The sequence below is a fragment of the Metopolophium dirhodum genome, chromosome 4, assembly GCF_019925205.1.
Source record: "Metopolophium dirhodum isolate CAU chromosome 4, ASM1992520v1, whole genome shotgun sequence".
Taxonomy (NCBI): Eukaryota; Metazoa; Arthropoda; class Insecta; order Hemiptera; family Aphididae; genus Metopolophium; species Metopolophium dirhodum.
Genome location: NC_083563.1, coordinates 133,890 through 151,015, shown reverse-complemented (window position 1 = coordinate 151,015; position 17,126 = coordinate 133,890). Strand labels below are relative to the sequence as shown.

Here is a 17,126-nt window from a genome sequence, read left to right as displayed (position 1 = left end):
TTATAGTTTATTTTTAATTGCAAAGGCATCAGATAAAGATTCCACATTTGCACTTTTCTAAGAGAGCACACGGTAGACTTGAGCTCTAAAAAATTAATACGATATCAACCATCCGATGTTTACGAATTACGATTTATGCTGCTGCGAGGTGTACTCGTGACGGCTTTTTCAAAACGAGATAAATGTATATATTCAAAACCTTTTGTACTTGAAAGGGTAACCAACATAGATTCAAAATTATAAGTATATTTTTTAAGGCTTTTTTGGCGTGGATTCCAAATATATATGTTTTCGAAACCATTTGAAACCGAAAGGGCATTCAATAATGATTCATAATATGTACTACCCAAGTGCGGCACGCGGTGGACTTGAGCTCCAGAAAAAAAATACGATTTTAACTATACGATGTTTACGATACTGCCATATTTCAGCTACGCGGTGTACTTAGGAGCAATTTTTCGGCATGAACACTAAAAATTATATTTTCAAAACCATTTTTAATCGAAAGGGCAGTGAATAAAGATTTAAAATATGTACTACCCAAATGCGGCACGTGGTGGACTCGAGCTCCAGAAAAAAAATACGATTTTAACTATACGATGTTTACGATACTGCCATATTTCGGCTACGCGGTGTACTTAGGAGCGATTTTTCGGCATGAACACTAATTATTATGTTTTTGAAACCATTTTTAATCGAAAGGGCATTTAATAAAGATAAATTAGGTTGAACATATTACATATAAGGTCATAATAATATAATATATCTACATATTTTTTGATTATTAGTTATTACAATTGTCATGTGTATTTTTAACATAATACTGGTCATTGCAATTTGTATGATTTCTTTGAACGATTATTATTTTTATTTTTAAGTTTTTATATTTTATGGCATAATATACTTATTTAATAAGGTTAATTATTATTATACAATTATGATTTTTTGTTTTATAATAATCTGTATAGTGTAGGTTACTTTATTTTTTCACTGGCGGTGTTTACATGAACCCAATTTTACCTTTTTTTAATTTCCTGGCGGTGTTTATACTAAAAAAAGGTTCTCATGGCGGAGTTTACATGCGCCCACTCTATAGTATATTACCATATTTGTATTCTGTGTCGTTGTACGTTTAATCATTTATTAGAAAATTTAACTTAATATTGGATTATACATTAATTATATACAATAAGATGCAAGAACACTGCATTACTTAATTAAAATGCAAACAATGATATTTGTTTCTATGTATTATGCAGTTATATATCCGTTTAATTATACTGACAATGATGACTAGGTGATACTCTGCCCATTTGTGGTTAATATACTAAAATATGTATTTACTGATAAAATAATCTAACAGATATAATATTCTATAATATTATAGTTGTATACATTTATTCATTGTTAATTAAAATATTATTTATATTATGTATATAGAATTATAGAAAAATATTGAAGTACATAAATAGCATTACAAAATGAAATATCTCTATTTTGCGTACACAAACATATTTCAGTTTTAATAGTTTAATTATTAGTTTGCAGTCGCGGATTGCGCTTTGCTCGTCGCACACGTATTAATTACGCTCCGCTTAACTGTCGTGATTCCGTCTACTTTTCGTATCCGAATGTGTCGTACTTAGTACGAAAAAAATCGTAATTGTCTTCCGTATTTATTTATACATATTATAAAAACTGGAAGTGCGCCTAAGTGCGTTTTTTTCCTTATAAATGTAAGCAAATTACGTTTACGTTTTAACCAAGTTTCAACCGTCTACTCTATAACCGTTGCGCTATCGCTGCTTCGAGCATCGATACGCGACCTTTGCCCACCAGATAACATGCCGCGGCCTAACAACGCACCCACTACGCCGACAAGGAAAGATATTAAACATGCAGAAAAAAATAAAAATAACAACAATATACAGGCAGCTCGCCTAATCAAAAATACTTCAAATAATTCTATGTTGAACCCTACAGATGATATCTTAGATGCCGGTTGGACACAAAATACCAATAAAAGGAACCACTCAGATTCTTCCGAGCCGAAATCCCCCGATCCTACTTCAAATAATAAAAATTATAAAAAATTATTTATAACGGCTAATCGCTATGAAGTGCTCACGCAAACCGAACCCGCTAACCCGATCATACCGGACTCTAACGAAGCATCTTACTCTTCTCCAGAATCAAATACCTGCAACCAAATTAAACCACCGCCGCCGATTTTTGTAAAAGGCATAATTAACTTTTCAGAATTGTGCGTAACGTTAACCGAGATCATCGGAGTTGACAATTTTTATTGCAAATCCTCCTCAGATCGTTTGAAAATTCAAACAGCCAATCCCGAAGCATACAGATCTCTGGTACATTTCTTAAAAGAAAAGAATGCCCAATTTCATACCTACCAGCTAAAAGAGGATAAACCTACTCGAGTCGTCATTCGCAATATACACCCATCTACATCCACCGAACTAATCAAATCTGAGCTAGAACATCGCCTTTTTGAGGTCAGACAGATCACCAACGTACTTCACAAAACCACCAAACGTCCGCTCCCCCTTTTCTTCGTCGATCTGGAACCCACTGAACAGTCGAACGATATATTCCAACTCTCCAGCATTCTGCATACAAAAATAAAAGTCGAAGAACCTTACAAACCCAAGGTAATTGGTCAATGCCTTAATTGCCAAGATTACGGCCACACGAGAGCATATTGCGGATATTCAGCACGCTGTGTTCGCTGCAGCTCTAACCATCCATCTTCCGAATGCACCAAATCACGCGACACTCCAGCCAAATGTGTACTATGCTCCGGCGATCATCCAGCCAATTACCGAGGTTGCAGTGTCTATAAGGAACTACAACGTCGTAAAACACCCGCCGCCAAAAGTAACTTCTTACATGATAACATTAAGCTTAACGTAAACAATTTTAATGTAAAAGCGAGCCACCCATTACCAACCTTACCAGAAAAAAATATAACGGACCCCCCTAAAACATATGCTAAGGTCACTTCTAGCCATCCATCACAATCGTCTCCTTCTGCTCCCACTGCAGATCTAACCACAACCATATCCTCTTTTGTAGATGAACTTAAGTCACTCATTAATCCGCTAATCGCTCTTCTAACACAAGTAATTACTTCCCTTCTTAATAAAAAAAATGAATAATTCATACACTAGTAGCTCATTATCAATCATATTATTCAACGCAAACGGTCTAAAAAATCACGTCAATCAATTGCAAAGTGTATTATTTGATAAACGCATTGACATCGCCTTAATTTCCGAAACTCACTTTACCAAGTATTCTTACATATCTATTCCTGGTTACAGTTTACTCAAATCCAACCATCCAGACGGCACCGCACATGGTGGAGCAGCCATACTCATAAAATCAAATCTTAAATTTCACCCACTCATCAACTACTCTCAAAATCATATACAATCGTGTGCTATCTCCATTAAAATAAATAAAATCCCAGTTATCATCGTCGCAATCTATAGTCCTCCTAGGCACAATTTAACTATTAATAACCTCGCTGACTTTTTTGACTCAACAGTCAATAACTTCATTATTGGTGGCGATTATAATGCAAAACACCAAAGCTGGGGATGCCGAGTCACCAATCCTCGAGGTAACCTACTTTACAATTTCACCAATTTAAAAAAATACAAAATACTTGTGCCACCCGGGCCAACGTACTGGCCAACATCTATTAGGAAAAAACCTGACATTCTCGACATCTTTGTCACAAAAATTCCTAGCAACTTATACTGCTCTATCAACAATACTCTGGATCTAAACTCTGACCACTCATCCGTTATTCTCAATATCGATGCCACTCCACAAACACGAACTGACAGACCTAAACTTTTTACGGCATCAACTAATCGCCTCAAATTTCATAATTTTATAGCCGAAAATATTAACCTAAAAATAAGTTTAAAATCAGATCATGAAATTGACGACGCAATCAACAACTTAACAACGCTCATCCATTCAGCAGCTTCTATATCAAACACCTCAAACACCACCAAAAACTCGTTACATAATTACCCTTTTCTCTCTGAACAGGTACGCTCACTAATAGTTGAAAAACGTAGAGCAAGGGCTCGTTATCAAATCTCACGTCTACCCACGCACAAAAGCGCCTATAACAAATTAGCAAATGCACTAAAAAAATGCTTGGCTAAAAATAAATCCGACATGTACGAACAAAAACTGACCACACTCTCCTCTTCAGATGGTAGCTTATGGAGAGAAACCAAAAAATTACTTCTGTACAAATCTCCCTCAATCCCTCTAAAGAAACCCGATACTTCATTGGCCTTCTCTGACATTGATAAGGCTGAAGTCTTTAAAGATCATCTTCATGACACGTTTCAACCGCATCATGATATACTTACACCCAATCACATAGTTGAGGTAAACACCTATTTAAGCCTTCCATCTCCAATCAGTCAGCCTGAAAAACACTTCACCCCAAATGAAGTTAAACAAACCATCCAAAAATACACACTAAAAAAGTCACCCGGCTTCGATCTGATAACGGCTGAAGTAGCTAGGTGCCTCCCAAAAAAAGCTATAGTTCTTATAACATATATATTTAATGCTATACTCAGACTGTCATATTTTCCGATTTTATGGAAGTTCTCAAAAATTATTCTTTTCCCTAAGTCTGATAAGCCACTTGATACTCCTTCATCTTACAGACCAATAAGCCTCTTGCCCTTCCTATCAAAAATTTTAGAAAGGCTCATCTTAAAACGCTTATTACCGCATATTATTAGTAACAACATACTTCCAAACACGCAGTTCGGGTTCCGCAACGCACATAGTACGATACATCAAGTTCATCGTGTTGTCGATGTTATTTCTGCGTCTCTGGAAAAAACAACTTTATTGCTCTTGTGTTTTTCTAGACGTTGCCCAAGCTTTCGACCGGGTTTGGCACGAAGGCTTGCAGTTCAAACTCAAAAAATTTCTCCCCTCGTCATTATTTCTACTAATTAAATCCTATCTGACTGATAGACACTTTCAAGTCCAATATAACTCGTCAACGTCCGGAATCGCACCAATTAAAGCTGGTGTACCACAAGGAGGAATACTCTCCCCCTTTCTCTTTAACATTTACGTAGCCGACCAACCCACCATGCAACAAACTATCGTAGCTGATTATGCCGACGACAAAGTCATTTTATCTATCAATGAAGATCCTGTAATTGCATCATCAAACTTACAAATGCATCTCAATCACTTGTCTGAATGGTATGAAAAATGGCGTGTCCAAATTAACCAAAATAAATCGGTACACACAACGTTCACACTCAAACAAGGAATATGCCCAAACATTACCCTCAACAACATAGCAATTCCCACATCCGACATTGTCAAGTACTTAGGGTTAATCCTAGACAAAAGACTGACATGGAAAAATCACCTTCAATCCAAAAGGCTATCCTTAAATAATCGCATGCGCATTCTTAGACCCCTGTTAATCAGAAACAAGTGTACCCCCCTTAACGTCAAACTACTAATCTACAAATCTCTACTCAAGCCAATGTGGACGTATGGTCTTCAATTACGGGGTGCGGCAAAAAAATCTAATATTAATCGAATCCAAACTTTTCAAAATATTTCACTCCGACGATTGTCCAATGCTCCACCCTATGTCTCTAACCTAGCCCTACATAACGATCTCTGTATGAGAACAATAGAAGCGGAAGCACGCATTTTCTACACACGTTTCCATAAACGACTTCAAACCCATACAAACCCTCTTATAAAAGACCTCTCTATCCTTACACTCCCAGGAAACCCTAACCGTAGGTTAAAAAGAAAGTGGTGCCGTGACCTTTTGCAAAACTTTAATGTCTAACTCTCTGAATAATAATAATTAAACAATTCAAATAAATAAAAAAAAAAAAAAATGTATCATTAGCCAAGAACCACTAATGGGTGGCTGCTTATTCAAAACAACCATGTTCTAATATTTACTTTTATCATATAAGCTTATTGTGCTCAAATAGTACAGATTGTTTATGCCAAATAAAAAATAATAAAAAAAAAAAAAAATTATTAGTTTACATTTTAATACTAACTAATCCTTAATCTTATATTTACAATGGTGGATTAGAACTTTTACTCAGTCCAATAAACATGTATGATTTGTATCTTTTTAATTTCTAGATTAGAAACAATATTTAATTATAAAACGTGTATTCCTTATTTTTAACAGCAAATAACAACTAGTAACATTAAAAAGAAAAAAAAAACAATTATAATATAATACTTATGTTTATGTATCAACCCTAAATAAATAATTAGATTTTAGTTATAAGTTCATGTTGGTATATTAAATTATAACACAATTAAACTCAATCGGCATAGTAGTCAGTAGATACATAAAAATAATATAATATAGGCTATAGGTAGCTGATAACATACAACTACGAAATAAAATTATAAATATAAATAAATATACATATATTTGTTTTTCTTATGCATTATATTACAGATTTGTTTTGACATTGAAAAGTGTAAAACTGCAAACCATTTAGGTATAATAATAATTATCATAAACTATTTAAAATGTAATACGTTATTGAATTATTGTAATAGTACCTATAATTTATAATGTATGTATATAATATAATATTGTATTGGGGAGAACGTGAGCGAGGTAGCTCGGCTTTCCCCCACGTTTCCAAAAAAAGAGTATGATTGTATAATATTGTAATTGTAAAAAATTATGATTTTGTAAAAGTAATAATGTATAATGTATAAATCGTGTACCTATAATATAAAAAATTCTGCGATTCCTGGAAAAAAGAAACAAATACAAATAGATTAAAATCTGAGTTTTAGAACTTTTTTTTATAAATCCTTAATTAAAATTATATTTAAATATTTTTTTATGCCATCACACCTATTTTAAACCATAAAATGTCATGTTTTGCACAGACGAACAGTTTTGTCGGAACTTGTAAGTTAGCCTTATCGGTCGTAATATTTTATCTATGTTTGGTATGTTTTGGCCTTTTAGGTATTGATTTGGGAACGTTTAGTACCTACTTCAGTTGCGAATTTGTAAACGTATCTGTATGTAATCGGTAATCCCATGTATGTGTTATGTTCGGTTTTTGATTTTAATACAATTTTCAAATCTAAAAATGTAGAGTGCCTGTCTACGGATTACGATACGTTGTGAAGACACATAGGTAAGGGCTTTATGTATTGTGAATTTCTCAGTTGTATTTTCATAATATCTGAAATTTTTGACGACGTATTAAGAGCTTATAGGATAGGTTTCATGGCATATTTTAGAGAAAAACGTATTTAAGGATTACTATACTATATAAATTAGAATAAACTGTAAGTACAGAAATTCAAAGTTAATTATAGAAACACATTCCGTATTTCTAATACATTTATTTTGTATTTTTGAATATGTAGTATAAAATAATATTTTAGTCGTCGTTTTTAATATTAAAGTAATTTTACCTATTATCTCATTGGTTTTTAGCTGGGTAGTTATAAATGTATGCAATATAAAAACGTGAAAATACCTATATGCTATATAATTCGCTTTTATAGTTGAATTAATGAAAGCTCAATAGTTTACCCTAATATTTCAAAAACCATAAAACTGTGTTGGAAAATACGTGTAACATCAATTTAGGACGTTTAAAACAGAAACAATAATTCGTTTACTGTCCTTATTGATATGGTTTCATTTTACAAAACGTAACATTATAATAAATTAAATCACACATTAAAACAAATTACAAATGGGAATATAAATATAAATTATATAACGTGCCTACTTATGACAGATTTTAAACGTCGTCAATGGTACTCATTATTATTGTACAGGTTAAATTATAAAAATAGAATAAAAGCACAAACATTATTTTCATTAATGCTATTTGTAATATTCATAATTATTATTTTATGTTACAAATTATACGTTCATTGCTTATTAATTATTATTAATAAATTATGTTTATTGATATCATATTTCATTTTATTGCAAAGTTATTTGTTTTTCGTTTATTGACTTAAAAAAAATGTGTTTCTGTCATAATATTGGAAAACTGCAGTGATGCATAGAATAAAATATTATAATGTAAAGCTAATAGGTAATAGGTATCATAAAGTTACTACACAATATAAATTAGAATAAACTGTAATTAGGTACATAAAATCAAAGTTAATTATGAAATACAGAAATACATTTATTTGATATTTTTAATGATGGAATATGTAGTATTAACTATTAGGTATATTATACTTAGTATGATATTTTAGTAGGTGTTTTTTTAATATTTAAGTAAATTTACCTAATTATCTCGTTGTTTTTTTTCAATATTTTAATTATAAAGGTAGTTATAAGTTGATACAATACAAAAATGTGAAAATTCAAAATACCTATAACTCCCTCTTATAGTTAAATTGATGATAATAGTTAAATTTACCCTAATATCAAAAACCACAAAAGTGTATTGGAAAATACGCGGAACATCAATTTAGGACGTGTAAAATAAAGATAATAATTCGTTTAGCACCCTAATATTGATACAGCTTCATTTTTCGAAACGTATAACACATTAACCTATGATATATTATAAACGTCTACAATTTTTTTATGGGTGGGGGGGGGGGGGGGTGTTTCGATCTTTAATACAGTATGATAAAGTAAGCGGCTTTTTAATTATATTATTTTAAACACACGTTTTTTATTGATACTTAAAACATGTATTTTAATCGTTTAAAACAAAATCAATAAGTTTTTTTTTATATTTTAAATGTGTTTTCAACATAACAACCCTGGGTGCATCATGCGTAGGTAGCGTAAACTATTATATTATCATTGCAGATTACAAAGAGTTCATTGAAGTTTACATAATGTAAAATAAATAATAATTTTAAATCATTTGTCTAGGTACTTACAATTGTTAGGGCAGTACTGCCGAGTATGGCCAAATGCCTTGCAATTATGGCACATAATTGTTGGCCGTCCACGTGCCCATCCACGTGTATAATTGACGTTAGACCACGATGACCCTGCCGGCGCTGGTTGTGGGCTCGTATTTTGTGTGGCCAATATTGTACTATATTGTAATAATAATATAACATTTTTATTTTGAACCTAAATGTTATTACTTATACTAAGGCACTGTAGAGGTTAGGGTTACATCTTTACAGGGCCCTACTTATACAATTAAGGACCGTTCTTACAATGTCCAGTTAAGTGTTGGTCAACAATAACCGGCTGATAACAGATTTTTTAACGGCAGAATTCCGCCGGTTCAGTGTCCGTTAACTTTAACCGGATATTGTAAGAACGGCCCTAAGTTTTTAAAATATTATGCTGTTGAAACTAACCGACTGATACGATCGATGTTACGGTGTGCCCTAATGCGTCCAACGCGTTCGAATAAATTGTCGTGGACGAGTGTTCACCATATCCGCCACGTCCACCACGTCCATGGAAATATCCGCCACGCATAATCTCCCTGCGATCACGTACTAGCTGGCCACGACCACGTTCAATCCCGCCTTGGCCAGGATTATAATTTTGAGGTGAAGGCCGGTGATGATTTCTGCCTCTCGGCCATTTTCCCGCATGTATTGTTTGCGTGGGCCTACAACGTTTTATAAATGAGCAAAAATTAATACTTAAAAACATTTTGTTGTAAAATATATTTAATAATTATAACATTTACATAGGTAAATTAATTTAATTTGATGATCAACTTACATAGATGGGTTGCATACCACTATTTTATACCACCAAGGTACATTGTCAGCCAACTGTGACCTTACCAGGGACGAAAATGCCGCATAGTGAATCATTTCAGACTTTGGAAATGCCCAAATGAATGAAGCAAGGCCCATCGCCACTGTTTCATTAATTTGGGCTTCCAAAGTCTGAAAAAACCTCACATCATCGCCCTGTATTGCCCATATTACGAAGTTGTCACTGACTCGGACAACCTGTCCTAAGTGCACCGTCGCGGTCGCCCACAACCTGTAAAAATATACATTGAAGTGTAATACAATTTAACTACACATTGAACGTTTTGCATATTGATACACATTTAAATATAAAAACAATGAAATTACTCTGGTGTTAAAAATTTATTTGCTAAACATTTTTGAAAAACGTGTTTGTCGACGCGCACGTTATTTCGACGGGTAGAATTTTGACTGTGGAATTCGTCGAACCATTAAAAAAATCAATTGGTTTCTTCTCTATTTTGGCTAGATTGTGAGATGGTATCTGAAACTACATAAGTTACATATTTTAATATTTTATATATTGCAGTAGGTATTATGTATATAAATGGTTTAATGGTTAATAAAAATGAAATCTTACGTTTTCAGGATCGTAAACTGTGACTTTTAACTGCAGGCCATCACTACCGTTAAATGTCGTCTTTAATAAATCATGAACCTGGTACCAATTAAGTTCATCTAATTTACAGCCCAGTTTCGGGATAATTAAAGAACTAATTGACAATTCCTTCAATCTATCCCTTAACTGGACCAATGTGGTGGCTAGGGACTGGTGAGTTGGTTTATGGTGGTATAAAACTTTGGTCACCAGGTAAAAAATATAAAAATAATTTTCCTGGTCAACCCTCAGTTCTGCCACCCCACCTACTCTGACCCTTTGGTCCAGGAGGACGCTAACATGACCATAGTTCAGCCTGTAACATAAATCGATTTAAGTATAAATGACCTTAAACAATGAAAATAAGTATTCAGACAACATATTTTTAAATTTTAACTTCTAAATATACATATTTAACTGTTTAGTACGTCATTTATATTTTTGAAAAATGACCGTAATAGATATGAAATATGTATATCAAACTACTTAAACTGCACCGCAACACCCCTACTCATTTGGAAATCTTCCGACACGCAATGTGCTGCGGCGAAAGTCCCTGCAGACGTGATCGAATTGATTTCTTCGATACTTGTGTTGGACGACAATACGATTTCAGTCATGCTGCAATACATTTATAGTAGCATAAATTACCAATGTCATGGAAACATTAATACATTGAGTAATACAATTATGTATGTATATTTTTTTTTTGTAAGGAAAAAGTGGTGAGCGAGCATGCTTGAAAAATCACCAGTAGGTATATACAGTGCCGCTGAACTTCAAAAAATTGTTATTAGTCATATAAACCATTTTTGAACAATATTTTACGGTTTACCTATATTTCATTTGAAAAAATTTAACGAAATACTTTTATAAACATAAAAAACAAAAACAGCAATGCGTACAAAATACGACGACAAATTATTACGCCATTTGGATAATAATATATTATAACCGTAATAAAAATGCAAATAGAACACTTAAATTGGCACCGAACTTGATACGTTGATGTTTTGATATTTCTCGTCGTTATTACAATCGTCGCGACAACCGTAAAGGCGTAAAGGCCTGAATACGGGACAGTTCTATTAAAAACCGCGGCGCATTTTGTCCCCCCGAAAAAGTATATGGTTGCGCCTACCTTCAAACATATCATAGGTCCTTATCATAGGTTCGAAAACTCCGAAGGATTTCTCATAATATAGGCGACCACTACGATTCTGGGGGATCCTATGCATTTTAACGTTGACTGTCCCGTTATGATATCTATAGTGTTTGGTTATATTTTTCGACAGGCTGCAGCTATAATAGTCATGTGAAATACTAAAATATAACTTTGGATTTGTATTAAATATTGTTTTGTATAAACTATTCGACAATTTATTCAATTAGGTATATCGACGTTCGTACGTTTTACACAATACATAATATTACTATCTACCATCCTTGCACAATGTACAGTTTATATTATTATACCTATCCTTGCCGTATCCGCCGGTGTTATTTTATGATTTATTAATTATGTAACAGTTTCCGTCGCGTTTAGTGTTTGAAGGTTTAAACACAGACTATATTATGTGGTTTAAATATTTCTTGGAACATAATATAAATATACCTATAATAGTCGTGTAACGTTTATACTGCATGTCTGTAGTCAATGTTCATTATCATTATATACTCTGTATAAACGACCAACGAGTCTTTTGTTATTAGTATTTGGTATATTATGTTTTAACGATTTGTAGTCGTTAAATCTGTAAGTTGTACCAATTGATGTATACACTGAACAATATAAAAATAATAAGAAACAATAATTTTTTGTGTTCACGTGTCATTATTATAATAATATATTATTATATAAAAAATAAGTAATATAAAAAGATGAAAAATTTAGAAAAAAAGTAATATTATTAAAAAGGGAACAATTTAGAAAAAAAGTAATATTATAAAGAGGAAAAATTTAGAAATAAAGTAATATTATAAAAAGAAGAAAAATTTAGAAAAAAAGTAATATTATAAAAAGGGGAAAAATTTAGAAAAAAAGTAATATTTATAATATCATGAAAAAAAGGAGGGGTCAAAGAATTAAATATACAAAATACCGAAGTAACAATAATTGAAAAATGTAACAATAAAATATAAAAAAAAAAAAAACGACGGACAGGAGACACAATAAACGAGGAGGGGAGGGGATACGAGATGGCTATTCGGTGCTGATTTGCAAAGTTTTGGCTACTGGTCACCTCTACAACGTTCTCGCGACCGGTCCCGCGGGTTGACGGGTATCGCGGGCGCGTTTGCTCGGACGCGTGTGACGACCTTGCCCAGCCGGCGAGGCCAGACCGAGTCGGCCGCGGGAGCGATAAACGACGCGGCGACGAGCGGCGGCTAGTGACGATTGACGGTGACAACGACTCGTTGGCGACAGACGGGTTTCGGAACCGCTGCCGCCGTAACGAGTCGCCTTCGCCGTCGTAATCGTCGGTACCGTCGTTGCCAACGACGGTACTTCTACTAGCCGCCGTGTCGTCGTCATCGTCGTCCATCGTTCCACGCGACCGAAACTGCAGCCGGGCGCTCGCCGAGCCGCCAGAGGATCTAGCGCGTCAACGACGACCGAGCGCACTACGCCCGCGAACCCGTCGCGCCGTGGGTGGTCGGAGAACGTGCACGGGTGACATACCGCCGGGCACCGTCCGTGCTCTTTCTCGTATCCCCTCACCTCCTTTGCGTCGCCGTCATCCTGTCCGTCGTCCTGTCCTGCCCAAGCACGGGGCTATTGACTGGTTCGTCGCCCGCAACAGCACAGTGCGCAGAAAACCCGTTTCACGCGCTTCCATCCAATAGAAAACCGGCTTCGTCGATGAGGAACGCGTTTCGCCGGCTCAAACTTGTCCGACACGGCGTCTTCTTGCGTTGGGTCGTCCAACCAGGAAGGCTCTTCGGAGTTGACGTCATCGCTTCCTTCAATCGCATCTTCCATCGTCGCGTCCTCGGGGACCATCGCAGAGTTATCTTCATTATTTGATAATTCTGCGATGGACACCGCTTCGCAAGACAATGCACTTCTGGCCAAGATGAAAATCATTGGCCCCACAAATATAATAAGCACACGATCGTATTCTTCGATCACATCCTCAAAGTATAAAAAGTTTCCGTAAACTATGTTCTCCAATATAGCTTCAATATTGTCCATCACAATGGCATTTAATGCATCAGCGTTTTGAATATTGGTGCTGAGGGCCATTCTTTTGAAATTATGTGAAATGTATACATTTTTGATTTTGATTTTTTTTGCGTTTATATACCTATGCAAAGGTTAGAAAAATAATATTACAATAAGGATATATCAATGGTACCATAAATTGATAATTAATATATTTATGTAAAGTGAATTAAAATAAATCGACAGTTAATGGTGGCGAAGTATAAACTGATTCAAAATGTGTAATCGGACGTATGAATAAACATCCAAACGAATATCTCCATGACAACAAAATAATATAATATTGTTCAAAATTGAAAATATATTATACGGCTAATTTATTTCCAAAGATATTACATAATAATATGTACATTTTAAACATTATTCATGTTAACATGAATACTTCTATTGTAGAGGTAATGTAATAATTGGAATACCTTTATTGCTCGTCACAATTTGCTTCTAATCACAAAAAATAATTTTCATCCAAATATTTGAAATTAAAATTTGAGAATTTAAAACAATGTGATTAGTTTACTCTAATATTTGGAATTCAAACTCATAATTAATTTATTGACACTCGATCGAGGCATCGAGTACTATAGACCGCTTGCAACATAAGCACGCAAGGCAATTTTCAAAATATTTAGATTCATTCTATGCTATTTGCATACCACAAACCGTATTCACTATAAATTCACTAGGTAATAATAACATCTATTAATATTGTATAAAATAATATTATAATTTATAACATATAAAATTAGTTTATGACAAGAATTAGTTCAACCTGCCGTACTACTGAAAGAAAAATAAATTACTTACATAAATTCCATATAGCCATATAAGTACCAATATACGTATAATAATAGGTATATTAAAATATGTTTAGGCTGACAGATCGTTTTAAAACAATGATTTATAATTAAAGATCATAATCACCTAGATGTTAATAGTATGTATTCAGAAGAGTACTTGTTACATTTCCTTATTGAAAATGTGCCATACATACCTCTGTGGACAAAAGTTATGACTACTCTTATTCATCTGGAAGAACGCCAGAGTAATGCATCAGTAGAAAGTTGGTTTAATTTAGTGAAAAATCATATTTTAGCAGGCAAAAGAAGAATGAAATGTGGTAGGTTTATTGAAAATATAACCCAATATGAAGCTCAATGCTTTAGACAGGTTGAATTACAAATACCTAAACGTATATGTGCCATAAAAAAAAAGCTGATTGTGACGAGGACAACCTGCATTTAAATACTCCAGAAACTTGGAGGAAGAAAGGAAAACGTCCAGCATTCTTGAGAAACAATAATAAAATTTTAGGCAAAAGTTATGGTGAAAACCAACAAAGTTGTCTGTCATTAAATATACAGAGCCAAGATACAACACTACAACAGGGTGTAGTATTACATTCAAAAGGAGATGAGTTTAATAATGATCATCTCACTGTTTGCAGTCAAACAGATCAACCAATTGTGCGCAGTTTGGATATAGGTGAGCAATTATTTGATAACCTCAGTGACGTCAGTGATCACGATTGTCTATTAACAAGAGAAAAAAGTACAAGTCCACGAGTCATTGAGAATATAAATAAAACTGCTGTTAATGCTTCACCTGTGGCTTCGACTGCCCAAATTCTATCAGACACTTGTGGGCACGCAGTTATATGGGAATCGTCCACTGATAAGTCTCCAACAGGAAATTACAACTTATACCGTACGAACAAATTGGTGAAAGATCCAATGTATTACATGAAGTCTTATTGTGGAGTTGAAAAATATGTGATATCGCAAATTTCTTTTGAAAACAAAGAGATAGAAATATCTTCTTTAGATTTTTTGAATTTAAACACTAAAGGCGATACTAGTATGCTTTGGTTACAGAATAAAGAAATATGGTGTTTGTTACAGATATTTTTGGAGAGAAATTCAAGGTCTTGGATCACTAAAAAAAGACAGCAGTTAGGCTGTGTGAGCCCAGAGCAATCTTATTATATGTTCAATCTTGGTAGAAGTGTTGAAGATTCTACAGCTAGCAGACCGGAATGGATTGATTCATCAAGGTTATTAATACCTTTACTGGAAAAAGACCACTGGACTTTGATCTATGTAGTTTTTATAAAAAAAACGGTAAGTTATTTAAATTCTATGGAAAGTGTGCATAAAAATACTGGGAAGAGAAATTACTGGAAGGATAGAGTTCTTAATGTTATATGTGGTGTGCCTAAAACATGGAAACCAAAGCAAAATGTAGGTGATATCAAAAAATGGAAAGATATGTTTGTCCAAACACCATATCAAGATGATGGGTTTAACGGTGGTGTATTTATGTTGTACTTTGCAAATCAATTAATGAGTAATAAAAGAATAATTAGTGTTTTTAATCCAAACAGTTATCACTCAAACTTACAGGATTTGGTTCTATCAAGTTCAAAGTGTATGAAGAACATTTGCTTAATTTGTGGAAAAGACGAAGGTAGTTTTAAACAAAATTATGATTGTGAAATGGATAGTACAATGGTTCAGTGTGGGTCTTGTACTAGATGGCTGCATATCTCATGTTTAGCAGAAATGGAGCAAAAAGAATTTGAAAACCCAGATTGGGTTTGTGGACTGTGCTCAAATCAATGTCCTACTATCTAAAATAAATTCTTATAAACATAATTAATGTCTGTGTTATAACATTCATATGTTTTTTACATTAATTTGGTGTATTTTAATTAACTATCACATTTAAAGTGATGACTCTTTAATTTTTAAATTCCACTCAATTAGTATCGAGGAAATATGAGCATCAAGATTTATTCAAAAAATTATGTTTTAGTGATTACTCATGATTTTAAATTCCACTCAATAAGTTTTGAGGAAATAACAGTGTTATTAATTGTTAAAACTATTTTTATTTTAAATAGAAAATGACTAAAGTTGGATAAAACTTTAAATTTGAAAAAAAATTAGTAAAATTATCTATATTATCTTATATCAATTTTATATTATTACAGTAATTATTTTTTTAATTAACTTATATTTAAAGTCAAACTATTTTTGTATCATTTTTGTTGATTAGACTAATTAAAAATTGATTTGTCCAACTTTGAGTCCCTTATATAAAAGAGTTCATTCAAGCGTTTACAATAATTCCACTCATTTAATTTTGAGGAAATGTAAGGCATTCATATTCAATTTTATTTTCAGAAGAATATGTCTACAATGTACTCTATAAGCAGTATAATAGCTAATAATAATAAAATTAGGTATTATGGTTTATTGATTAAATGAGTTTGTCTTGGAAAACTATTGGAATATAGTAATTAATAATGAAATTGCAAATTGTGTATAAAATGTTTACTATGCATATTATGTGTGTGTTATGTAGTTTAGCTGTGAAAAAAAGAATAGCGGGTTTTTAGGCCTACAGGGGATCTTTTTACCGCTTTGAAAAACTTAAAAGAAACGAATCTAAATGCAATACCTCGTGGGTGGATTTGGAAAATTGCATTAATAA

At 33.3% G+C, this 17,126-nt stretch overlaps 2 protein-coding genes across 2 annotated transcripts; one reads left to right on the top strand and one right to left on the bottom strand.

Moving 5' to 3' along the window:
* Positions 1-9,929: 9,929 nt before the first annotated feature.
* LOC132942533 (ADP-ribose glycohydrolase OARD1-like) lies at positions 9,930-11,028 on the bottom strand. Its single transcript, XM_061011044.1, has 4 exons — positions 10,895-11,028; positions 10,391-10,724; positions 10,138-10,300; positions 9,930-10,042 (listed from the first exon to the last, which is right to left on the bottom strand). Exons 1-3 carry the CDS (start codon positions 11,026-11,028, stop codon positions 10,160-10,162), a joined length of 609 nt encoding a protein of 202 aa, XP_060867027.1. The 3' UTR covers positions 9,930-10,042; positions 10,138-10,159.
* Positions 11,029-15,364: 4,336 nt separating this feature from the next.
* LOC132942799 (uncharacterized) lies at positions 15,365-16,193 on the top strand. Its single transcript, XM_061011446.1, has 2 exons — positions 15,365-15,751; positions 16,015-16,193. The coding sequence occupies exons 1-2, from the start codon at positions 15,365-15,367 to the stop codon at positions 16,099-16,101; spliced, it is 474 nt and encodes a 157-aa protein (XP_060867429.1). The 3' UTR covers positions 16,102-16,193.
* Positions 16,194-17,126: the final 933 nt, after the last annotated feature.